The 12,315-nt window shown below is 52.4% G+C and overlaps 1 protein-coding gene across 2 annotated transcripts in view; it reads right to left on the bottom strand.

The window, feature by feature from the left end:
- The window catches only part of WNT5B (Wnt family member 5B), a 74,606-nt gene extending 63,378 nt beyond the window's left edge, over window positions 1–11,228 (bottom strand). Inside the window, exon 1 of one of the 2 annotated variants that reach the window (XM_075504426.1) lies at window positions 11,091–11,228. In XM_075504426.1, the coding sequence (XP_075360541.1) occupies window positions 11,091–11,096 (6 nt within the window). In that variant the 5' untranslated portion in view covers window positions 11,097–11,228. Of the gene's footprint in view, window positions 1–4,177; window positions 4,313–11,090 lie in introns of those variants that run through there. The other variant, XM_075504405.1, reaches the window with a different exon arrangement.
- Between the last annotated feature and the right edge of the window lie 1,087 nt (window positions 11,229–12,315).

Genomic DNA, 12,315 nt, shown 5'->3' with positions numbered 1-12,315 from the left:
AAAATTGTTTACAAAACCTCCTGCAAATAATTCCTGTCCTGTAGGTTGCTGGTGTACGTATTGCTGACAGTATCTGCTACCTGAACACACAAGAATGGCAGGCATGGCTTCTTATCCCTGACCGGATAAGTGCAATTCCTGGAATCAAATTTATGATGCAAATATTTGAAGTTACGATGTCAAAATTTAGGTCCCTTCAATAGCGTTTGCTTTAGCATGCTAGCACTGTATCCGTGAGCATTTCCCTTATGAAAATCATTTGTTAAAATGCTCACGAAGAGCGTGGAAGGCTGTTCAAACACAAACACCACTCTTCCTCTAGATACTGGCCAATACAAGCCGAAAAGTTTAAAATACTCACCTAGGTCATCATTGTTCCAGTGACATAATGTTTGTAACAGTCCCGCTAATGCCGTACACAAGGGAGGTTTCTGTGAGAACCAGTCTTTTCTCCTTCAAGAATATGTCTCCTGCTCATTTAGATTAATTGATTTCACACACAGTTGTTTATGTGTGTGGCCTCCCTTGATTTTCTGAGCTCTCTTCGCTCCAAACAAAACAGCTTAGGGATGTAGATGGAGCCAATTGCATTTTGGAAGAGGGGAGATAACACCTCAAAGCCAAACAGAAAAAGACATTTCTTGCTTCAGAGACTTTTCTCTGGATTATGCTTTGAGGCAGCTATACAAAAGCATGCTTCTGGGGAACACCATAAAACTGCTCCAGAGACACATTGCACAGAGCCCGGCAGGGAAAAGTTCCCCACAATAGTGGGAAGGGGAAAAAGTAACTTCTGAGCAGAAAGATATATGGCAGTCTGCGAGACTGCAAACAATAGACGACCAAGAAGCTGTCTCAACTTTTAAAACACCCCCAGTTCATGTAAGAGCTCGTAGCTAGACTGAGAGAGCACCAGAGTCCTCCTCTGTGCATGGAATATGTATCAGGCAGCTGCGCAGTGCACTACCAAGCGCTGGTTAGAAAGGAAAATGTATCTTGGGAAAGAAATCTGGATATTAATTTGAAAGCACAACACAGAGCACGAAAGATTAACTGCCCTCAGCCTCTCCGGCCCAGCCATGTGGACGCGCCACAGATTCAATCTGCAGTGAATTACAAGTCATCACACACAAAGTATTGAAGTAGCCGGCCAGCAAAACCAGTGGAAATATACTTTTGTGGATCTGGTCGGAGAATGGAATCTCTGTTCCCCAAGAAGGGCTGGGATTTCAACATTTGCCTGCGTCCCAAATAAGGACGAAAGGTCAAAATATCATACTATTTCATGCCATGAACAATTCCAAACGCTTTTGATTTGAAAATGCAGGGGAAAAAAACCCAAGATATTATTGATAGAAGCAAAACATTCAAAATGAAATGTTGATCCAAAACTAGAGATTTTGGGATGTGGACCTGAAATTTAAACTCTTGTTTCAGGTTTCAACTTAAAATGACATTTAAGTCTGAACGTCAATTGGAAACAGAAATCATTAGGTTTTGAAACATCACTATGGAAAAATATGGTTTTCTTCTGAAAATTTCAATTTAGACCAAACCATGTTTTCTTACGAAAGCCTTTTTATTTTACCAGCTCCATGTTTGTTTATTTTGCTGCTTGAGGATTGGGCATTTGCTCCAAGCGTATGGATGTCCACAATGGGCATATCCACACTGGGGACACACCGGAGATTCCTTCTCGAAGTCCAGGAATTTGGCATACCTGCACCCAGACTTGTTCAGGAACCTGAAATATTACAGAGCAATTAGAGATTTTAATTTAGGGGAAAGGGTCCACGGTGTCAGATGAGTACTGGACAAACAGAAACCCACTTTGCACACAGATGAGGAGTGGGGTCTGAGGATACTCCTAGATGCCCTCCAAAGCAGCATCTCTTCATCAGCATACAAGATTACAGACCTCTTTCCAAATGTCCATCAGCATACAAGATTACAGACCTCTTTCCAAATGTCTGCTTTGCAAAACCTTGGAAAGGAAAAGGCAAATGGGCCTCTGGAAACATAAAATTACCTCTAATCACTTGTTACTTATTTAATACTAATTCTTTGCAGAAAAACACAAACAAAAGCCTAACTCCAACTCCAGGAATCCACAAAATTTCTGAAGACATCTTTAGGCAGATGTACGACTACCAGCAACCTCTGCCCTGCACAGAAATAACCAGCCAGAGTTTTCTGCGGAAGAGGGGACAACGAGAGAAAGCAGCATATCCCAAACACAGGGCTGTAAACTTTAACCAAAAAGGCAATTATGCCACTAACGTCTGCTGCTTCAGACATATGGGACAATGGCTACGAACATGCAAGTCTGCACGGCACAAAAACCGCACAGCAAGTCAATTTATGGCGACTAGTCGCAGATGCAGGACCTCAGATTACAAGTCACCAAGACGGTCTGGAAGATCCACTCAGCACGACGCTGCGAGAAAGCCCTACCGAGGAAAGAGTGACAGGATCAAGTGATGAATTTGCTGTGATGATGTTGGTATTAAAAGCCAAAGGCTCCCGCACATTTGGGCAGAGGAGCTGAAGGGAAAAGTAAAATGTATTTAGGTGGAGTCACAGCCGTGACTGAGCAGCGCTGCAACATCTGCCTTGAGACCCAAACGGGGAATGGATCGTGTTCAAGAGACTCCACGGCTTTCAACATCACACCAGCACCTGCTAGATTGATGGACCTTCTGGATGGCAATCCATAACTTGGGAACGGGTGTTGCTTTTGAGCTCTTTCAATCCCAGGCTGAGTTTAGAAAGCTATGTCCACCCCACAGCAGCCTCTGACGCCTGTCCCAAGATGCGAATGAGCCAAAATTTCCACAGGGCCGTATCCTCCCCCATCCCTGGTCCAGCTCCGGCATACTCCACGGGCCAGCATACACGTCCTCTTGCACACAGGTCTGCTGGATAATCCTTCCCTGGCTATGGACAAAGATTTTGGGCTCTGTGAAGATCACCACCTCTTTACCAGGAGGAAGAATGAGTTACTGGACCGTCTGGGAAATAAGAGGATCATCTTCCCTGTTGCCTCAGGGAGGTGCAGGAATTGGTACAGGTGACAGGCAAAGCTGTCCCTGCCGGCCCAGAGGCATACTGTGACGGTCACCTTCCCTCTGCTCAGCTCGGGATCGACTGCATGAAGCACGAGGTTCACCAACTCAGATCTCACACAGATTTACCAGAAGTGGCAATGAACTGACAGAGCCTTATCTCTAATGTATTTAAAATACATTTCCTAGTTCAGCCTTGTCCATAAGCTAAAGTTAGGCTTAGCTACCACAAACTAACTCTTGTCTAAAAGTCACCACTTTCCCTATTGCTTGTAGCTTGGTTTTACGCTTGACTTAGAATCATTACCTGGCGTCTATAAGTAGGGCCTGGTCCAGCCTATCAAGTTTACCCCATAAAACTTTGTTAGTTCATGGAGTGAAAAAAAAATATAATAAAAACACACGCCTCCCAACACCACAGTGAACACTGTTGCTGACAAAGATGCCCACGTGGCCGCAGCTGTGTCCGCAGAAGGAGCTGTTGTTGCCTTCATTCATGGTCTTTGGAAAGGTGTCACAGCTACACGGGCAGAAAAGCCCAGCACTGCCCAGCTATGCCAGCACTGCTCTGGCATAGACACAACCCAATACAAGCAGCCAAATTCAGAGATTGATCGGAGCAGATTGTTCCTGGTGCGCGAGTCTGACCTAAATGGCACCGTTTCCTTAGAAGATACAGAAGTTTTACACGCCTTCTGGTCAAAAAGTTTAGTTGTTACGTGCAGTGGGGTTCTATGCCCCTGGAGTGCAACTGTCGTTGTGAAGAAATACAGACCCACTCTTAGATCATCTCAGGAGGCTATGGAGAAGACAACCAGCCTTTCTCGAGCCTTTCAGGATTGCGCCGGCTCCTTGGAAAACAGCAGAGATGCTGAAAGAGCCCGTGCAGCTACAGTAAAAGCTGAACATAAACAGTGCTGCACTTACCAAGCTTACCCAGCTGAAAACTTTCTTGCCATTAATAAAAATTAATAGAAGTTCATTTTGTACTTTGGCAAAACTCCCGAATAGCTTGTTAAGAATAGGTGGAAATGGGGAATAGTTATAAAAACAGAAAAGAAATTGGGACAGGTAATTGGTCATAATTCACAGGAGCACTGAGCCCACCCTACCTGTATGGCAGGCTGCGAAATCTCTGCAGGTGGAATAACAGCTGCAGTCACCCACAAGGCTGCAGATGTCGGTGAGAAATCTGGTTTGTATACACCACGCACTGGAGCAAGAGCCGACATTTTGGTCCAAAACCAGAAGCCCCCACTACAGCATGTAGAGTAATGGGGCTACCCCATGAATATCTGCAGCATCTCGACACAGGATTGTAAAGCTCCAGTTAGTTTTTGAAGATGCGAAGCCGGGCAGAATCGCCAGTGATGACAACCACAGGATACTCCAAACCTTCCCAGCTGTGACACAGAAACGATAACGGCAAAATATTTACTAAACAAAACCCTGACATTCTGCCAGGACCAATATTTACAGTAATTATTAACAAATCTGGGCCGCAGAATATAACAAGGAAACCTCTAGAATTGCTCTATCTGTAAAAAGAGGAGGAAAACAAGGAACTTCATTTTCCTTTGCACAGTATCAATTTTTTATGATTAGAAACAACTTCAGAGTACTTAGGAACACCTCAGAGAGTAATGAACCTGACAGTCACAAAATTATTTTTTCTGAAAAATGGTCCATTAATGAAGACATATGTGGGCTCATATGTTTCTCTCGCCACTCTTTGATGCATAACAAAACTCATAAATGTTTTCACAGCTAAGCAAGGGAGATCCTCATTTAATTCGCTTTAGAACTCCAACTTGTCCATAATAGAGGTGCTACAATGCTTCTGGACTCAGTGAAACAAGGATACCAAACCAGCCAAGAAGCTGAACAGAGAACAACTGGAAAAGGAAGATAAATGTAGGGAGACCACCGAAATACTAGTATTGGTATGACTTTTCTAAACCCTCTGCCCCTAGTGATGAAAAACCAACCCGAAACACGTGCTCCACCCAACCACTTCAGTCTCCTTCATCTCCAACTTACAGAAATTTACAGAATTTACAGAAAACATCTTATATTTTACCCAAATCCTTCAAATAAAATAAGACTTAAACTTCATGTGTATACACACGCACACACACACAGAGCTATATATAAGATACAACGTTGCTCTCCTTTTCTTTCCCTACCATAAAACTATCAAACCCTTCAAGCCTTTCTCATGAGCTATCGAAAACCACAAGTTGAAGTAAACCAAGCCCTCCTTTTCAAACCCTTGCATGCAACAGTGCCATGAGCTCTCCAGCCACGAACCGATTCCCACTCTAGGAAGACTCATTCCATTTGAGTATCCCTGCTAGAGACCTATGTCGTGCATTATTTGATCTCATTTTGTTTTGCCCAATTCTGCTCCAGATCCCAAGACGAAGATTTGCAAAACGGGCTAGTCATTTTGAGTCATCAAGCCCAGACTACTTAAGCCTGCCCAAGCGTCAGAAATAGCTGAACCTCGGAAAAAAATCGGGACCTTTGACAGCGTTTCAAGTCGGATACCCCAAATCACTAGTCATTGCTGAAAACCTTGGCCTTCGTTACCTTTCCTCTGAATATGAGAGTATTAAACACAAGGCCACCGGGTTAGCTCAAAGAGTGACAGAGGAGGCCAGGATTCAAACCATCTCTCTCATGTGGTAGACCACAGCATCAGCTACACGGCAAGCAGGCATGCCCGGAAAAGCAGAGATCAATTAGGGGTCTCTTGCAGGGTTATGCAGGACACGAATGGTTTGATCCCGACAGTTTTATTTAGATGAAGAAGGCTTCCAGGTTGGGCCGTATTTACTGTCCCAAACTCTGAAACTCTAAAGAAAGCAAATTCTGTCCAGCCCAACAGAAACAGGAGCGCTCCCTCCCTGCCTCTCCCTCCCTCCGGCTCCTCTGAAGCCGAGGGGCACATCACTCGGTTCCCAAACAAACTGGGATGAAAGCCAGCTCGGGGAAGCCCCGCTCTGAACAAAGCAAAATAAGGAAGATGCCTCCATGGGGAAGCACCTACCGACCCCACTGCTGGGGTCCTGATGGGGGCTGAAAGAGGCACCATCCCTTTAGAGGTGGCCAGGGAGCCCCTCCGCATGCCTGGTCTCCATTTGGGAGCAACCACAGCCAGAAGGAAAACGGCTGTGGGCTGCAGCGGGACAAGGGGAGATTTCCTGAAGCCCACTGCAGAGTAAATACTCAGAGCAACCAGGGATGAGAGAACAAGGGACCCTCTAGTCCCGAGGGCTGTCCGGTCCCTTTCTGCGAAACCAGATTTAAAAATAAAACCTACAAGCGGGGAGAAGCGGCTTGCCCGGGACCTCGAAAGAGCCAGCGTCTGCTGGAGAGCGGGAGCAAGCAGCAAACCACCAGCCCGAGGCAGCCAGGAAACGCTGCAGCAGGAGCCAGACCCACAGCTCAGCCACAAGAGAACAGGTCGGCTTAGGATGGATGAAGCCGACTGGGGAGTTAAATTTAGACAGGTAAACATACCAAGGGGAAGAGACGGGGTTCACACAGCCCTCACCGTCCACCGCTGCCAGGCCCTGGGGAGGACCTCCCAAAAAAACTGCTAGGGGGCTGCAGCCACGGGCTGGGGCACCCCCAGGTTAGGGCCCTTGGGGGTGAGCAGGTGGGGGAGTGCCCGACTGCACGGACATTTTTTCCCCATCATTTACTCCAAGAACATCCTTGCCAGGCAGCATCCTTGGGAAGCGGGAAAGCTCTTGAGAGAAGCGTGCAGGACACTGCAGCCCGAGGAGAGCCGCAGTCCCACGAGCTGGGTACGCACGGTGCACGGGGACCGTGCAAAGGAAAGGTACCAGGGAAAACCCAACCAGAAACACGGGGACCACAGTGTCAGCATAGCCATTTGGGTGCCAGAGCCCTGCGGAGCTCCCTTTCTGAGGGCAAAAAAGGGTAAAAGAGGAGGCTTGGCAATTGCTGGTGACACTTAATGAAAGAACAAGGAGTTAAAGTTTCACAAACTCAGCCAAACTCTAGCTTGAGTCATCCAGGCCCCAAGGACTGGAGGGGACAGGCAGCACTCCCGTCCCCGCGCTGCCTGCAGCCCCGCTGCAAGCCTTCAGACCTCACTGCCCGTTTCACAGCTCCCAAGGACAAGCGAAGGATCCCCGCATACGGACAGCCTGCCATCTACAACGGGCTCCCCTTGCAAAGCACTTCTGCGGAGAGCGGCCGTGCGATTAGAAGGTACACGAGAGCATCCCTACTTTGTGGCAACGGCTGTGCTGAAAAGCGACAATCTGCTTTCAGTGGCCGTGTTGCTCTACCTCACGCAGAGCAGGGGGAGGCTTGCGTAAGCTTTACCAAGGCCTAAGCCAAAGCTTGGAAAGGGGCTGGTCTCGTCCGTAATTCTGTCCATACGGCCTCAGCCAGTTATCTCTGCAGTGAGCCCAAGAACTCGCGCTCCAGTAAAGAGCCTTTCCCCAGAAGACATTCAGTCTTTATGTGAAGATTTTAAGAGCTGGAGAAGCTAACGTTGCCTTTGGTCGTTTGTTCTGATGGTTAATCACCCTGCTGTTAAAAACGTTGCCTGTTTCTAACAGGAATGCATAGAGCTTAAACGCCCAGCCACACGCTTTAAGTTCTCCTCTTGAATTAGAAAGCTCTGCAAGCACCAGCTACTCTCAGTGCTGCTGAAAGCGCTCAGGTATCACACCACGCTACCTCTTAATTTTCTTTCTGAAACGCTACCTAGGTCCACATTCCTTAAATCTCCCATTAGAAAAGGATTGTTTCCAGTCCAGGAAAAATTCCCGGGACTCTTCTCTGCGCTGCCTTCAGTTTTAATGAAGTCTGTATGCCTTTTTCCAGCAAGCGAAGGTCCCTTTCTCTGAAAAAAAGAGAAGCAAATCACGGCCTGCCCTGTCTTACATGACAACATGCCTTGGCTATCCGCATCCTGATTTTAAAAGCACTGTGTTTAAAAGTCTCTCTGAAATGCTTATTGTGTGTGTGTGTCCAATTAATTTGGAAATGATGAAATGGTTTTCACTCGAACTTTGATCAGCCATTAGGAAAAAAGGTCTTATGAATAGAAACAATTTATATTCATTTAAATGAGCAATCATGCAGTTTTCAGAAAAGAACTGGTTTCCCTGCGCGCCTTGAAACCCAAAGCCAACAACTGCAGGACAAAAGACTCAAGGTCTGAAGCAGTCCAGAAACAGCGAGGCCTACTGGGCTAGAGAAAGGAACAAATAGCATTAAAGGTGACTGCACCGATGTATTAATTTTTTTAAATTTCACAATATTTGATCTCTTCCTAAAAGCCCAAGACCCTGGAGATTTCACTATACAAGAATGTGAATTTTTCTTTAAAAAGGTGTGTTTCTGGTCTTCGCAGAATAAGTCTGGAAAATACAATTGGGACATACCTTACTACCTGAAAAAACCAGGAACCCCCAACTTTTTAGACCCAGCTCTTTCAAAACTTCAATTTTTTTCTACTGATGTCATGATTTCTGGCAGATTGGGAGGGAAGGGGCCAAGAGACAAGACTTCTCAGGCCCGGAAGCCTGCAGCCACGATTTCAGCTTCAGCTTTCCCTAAACAGAGGTTAGTCACACATGGAAGGACATTTTCGTTGTACGTACACTAGAGACGGGGGAAAAGACACAGGGGCTGCTTACAGCTACCGAGAGGAGAGGTGTGCTAATATTGAAGGCACAGAAGGAGCTAGGGAGGGACTCCTTTCCAAAAGGGAGGCATCTCTCACCGACACCTCTGGGCACAGAAACGCGAGCGAGTGACGGAGCCTGGGAGCAGAGGAAACCCACGGCTGGAACGGGGCCAGCTCGCCTCTCCAGCTCTGCCTCCTACCCTGCACTGGCAGTTCAGCCTCCTGCTTTTCCTTTCATATACTTGGCTAATTTCTTTAAAGAAGAAGGGGAAAAAAAAAAAAAAAAAGAAAAAAAGAGTACTTGGCCTAGCCTCGCCGCCACACGTGGTAACTTATCCCATAGGTTGGACGCTTGGGGTAAAAAAATGCCACCTGAATTCCTGCAGTGCCCAACCTTCACCTTGGATAAACCCAGGTGTCCAGGCATAGGACACGGGTTTAAGAGGAGTCTGACTCTCCTGCCAACTTTGAGAAAGCCCACTTTTTTCTCTTTTGGGAAGAAGAGCATGTACCAAAACTTGGTTCTGCTTTTAAAACAGCATCCGTGCACATGACAGAAGACGGGCACCTGTAGGTTAAACCTGCCACCACCAGAAAAAGCGGTCGCTTCAGCTCCTGTGTGTCGATGCCCAGCAGCAAATGTGGGAAGGAAGGGCAACGTGCCAGGGCCCCCCTGCAGACCTCCCACCTGCAGGGGAGGGTGGAGAAGGCCTTAGAGATACGCGTGTACCGGGCAGGGTAAAGGGCTCTGAAGGGACAGACAGACGAAGATGAGTGTAAAGGAAGGAGGTGCCTTGTGTGCCTATTAATACGTGTGTGCCCGAGGCTGTGCAGACACAAAAGCCCAAATAAAGGGCAACAGGAAAGACCCCTCAACGTGTAGGCAGACAAGGAGGCATCAGTGGAAAAGACAATCCACGTGTGCGGGTGAAGTGTGGTAGAGCAGATTATATTGGAAACGTGCAGGTGCACATGAGGAACGTGATGCGCATGCACCCGAGTTTTTGGCTATGAAGACAATGAAGTGAGAACATAAACGCTAGTATGTGTATGAGAAACAGCTCAGTCACAAAAACAAACCGACCCCAAAGATGAACAGGTGAGTACGCGGGTGCAGGCAGCAGAGCAAGGGCGGTGACGATGATCGGACACCAGAGCACAGGCAGGAGAGCATTAAGAGGCAAGTAAAAGTCGGATAGAGAGTCCGACAGGGATGCTCATCTGGTGACAGAGGAAAAGTACAAAACACATGGGGCAACAAAGTGCGTCACAGCACACCCAAATATGTTTAGGGAAGTTACTTTACCCATACCGGGGAAGCATTGCACCATAATTCCCAGAAAAAAACCAAGTTTCATAAAACAACGTGTTTGTTACGGACATAACTGGGATGCTCATGCCCTGGCACCGTGAGACCGGGCACACCATCAGTACCGTCTGTGATTCCACATGCACGAGCACCTTCTCCCGTGCCACGTGCCATGGCCCATGATGGCGCATGCTGCCACGCCGCAGGCACGCGGGTGAGAAGGACAGCGTGGGCAGGGGGCTCGCGTGCTCTCGGGAAAGCCGCTGCGTTCGCGCTCAGGGAAAGGGCCCTCATCCGAGAGTAACGTCTCCCCGCTCAGAGTAACCTCCATCTTACCGGAGTAACATCTGTTTTGCCAAACTCACGTCTATCACGTCCGAGGAAAATCTGTTTTAGCGGCTCAACGTCCGCCACCCCAGAGGAGCATCCCTCGTGCCCCAGCGACGTCCCTCATGCCCGACTACGGCCCCTCCCGACCGGGCAGCATCTCTCCTGCCAGAGCGGGTCTCTCCCACCGCAGGAACGCCGCCAAGGCCACCCCGCCACCGGCCCTAGCCCCGTGCCCGGTCGCCGCTCCGCTGCCCCGTGTCGCGGGGATGCTCCCTGGGGCTGCTGCCCGGCAGCGGCCGCGGCTCGGCCCCCCGACGGCCGCGGCCCCCGACGGCTCCTTCCGCCGGCCGGGGCCTCCCGCCGCGGGGGCTCCGCGCAGCCCGGACCGCCCCATCCCCGCGGCCCCCGCAGCCGCTGCCCTGCCCCGGCCGGCGGCCGTAACGGGCCGGGGGCGCCGCCGGGCCGCGCTGCCGGGGGTCGGCGGCGACAGGCGGCCGCGTCTGCCGGGCGGGGAGAAAGCTGCGACCCCCCGGCGCTGCCCGCGCCGCCTGCCGCCCCTCCGCGGGCCGCCGGGGAGGCGTCCGGCCCCGGGACGGGACGGGCCCGGAGAGCCGCGCCGCCCGGCACGGCGAAACGCCTCCCGCCCCCCGGCCTCCTCCCCCCGCCGCCACCGCCCTCCCCGCCGCCGCGGGCCGGGGCCGCCTCCTACCTGCATCTCCCGGGCGCCGCGTCCCCGGGCGGCGGCGGCGGCGGCAGCGGCAGGTGAGCGGGCGCCCGCGGCGGGCACGGGGCTCCGCGCCCCCCTCCGCGGCGTCGCGGCGGCCGGAGACCGCGAGGGGACGCACCTGCCCCGGGGGCCGCGGCCCCGTCGCCGCGCCGGGCCGAGCCCCCCGCCGGCAGCGAGAGGGGAGCGGGGGGAGGCTGCCGGCGCTGCCCTCCCCGTCGCCGCGGCGGCGCTGGGCTCCGGGAACGGCGGCACCGAGGGCGACTCCCGGCCGAAGTTGGCGGCGGCGGCGAGTGCCGGGCCCGGGAGGTGCCGGCGGATCCCGGGGGCTCCGGCCGCCTCCGCCCCGCCTCCCCCCGCCCCGCGCCCGCCCCCCGCGCCCTGCGCCCGCCCCGCCGCGGGCACCGCCGCCGCCGCCGCCGCCGGGATGGGGCTCGCTCGAGGGGCGCGGCGGCCTCCCCCGCCGGGGCGGCCCCGGGGTGGGGCGGGCGGGGGGGCTGGCGGGGGGGCGAGGTGCCGTCGGGGGGGCCCCGTGCCGGCGGGTGGGGAGGGCGACGGGGGGGAGCCGCGGGCAGCCCCGTGCCGCTGCGGGGTGGCCGCGGGGACCGGGCGGGCTCCTTCCCTCCGGCCCCTGCAGCCCTCCGGCCCCTGCCGCCCCCGCCGTGCCCGGCAGCGCGGCCCCCGCAGGGGCTCTCAGTCACTCGTGGATCGCTCCCCGCGCACTCCGCAGTGGCCGCTCCCTCCCCGGCCGCCGGGCCCCGGCGCCCCGCAGTGCCCAGCTCGCCACCGCCCTGTGCAGCAGCCACGCCGTGCCACGCGTGTCTCGCCGTGGGTGCTCACGGGCACCCCGCCCTTGTGGCCCCTGGGCCGGGGGCCAACGCGCCGGAAGCCAAAGCCCCTCCGGCGTGGGCAGCGGGGTTTCTGGCTCTGGCCAGAGGAGGAGTTTTGACCTGGTGACCTGCTGCTTCATCTGAGCGGGGATTTTTGGCATCTGTATCCAAGTGCGGGCAGGGGCGGGTCGCAGGGAAGGTGCGAATGAAGCTAAGCCTGGTTCCGGGACGCCGTTGAAAAAGGCTGGCAAAGTTTGGCAGAGGAAGCAGCGCACAGCTTGCGTGGAGCTCTTGATGGGGCTGGCTCTCAACAGGCACATCCATCCCTTGCCTGCAACACCAGGAATCACACCGGGGGCTCTCCCCCGCCTCTCCTCCCA

The sequence above is a fragment of the Mycteria americana genome, chromosome 1, assembly GCF_035582795.1.
Source record: "Mycteria americana isolate JAX WOST 10 ecotype Jacksonville Zoo and Gardens chromosome 1, USCA_MyAme_1.0, whole genome shotgun sequence".
Lineage (NCBI taxonomy): Eukaryota > Metazoa > Chordata > Aves > Ciconiiformes > Ciconiidae > Mycteria > Mycteria americana.
Note: the sequence above shows the minus strand (reverse complement) of the source record. Positions and strands in the feature narration are given on the sequence as shown.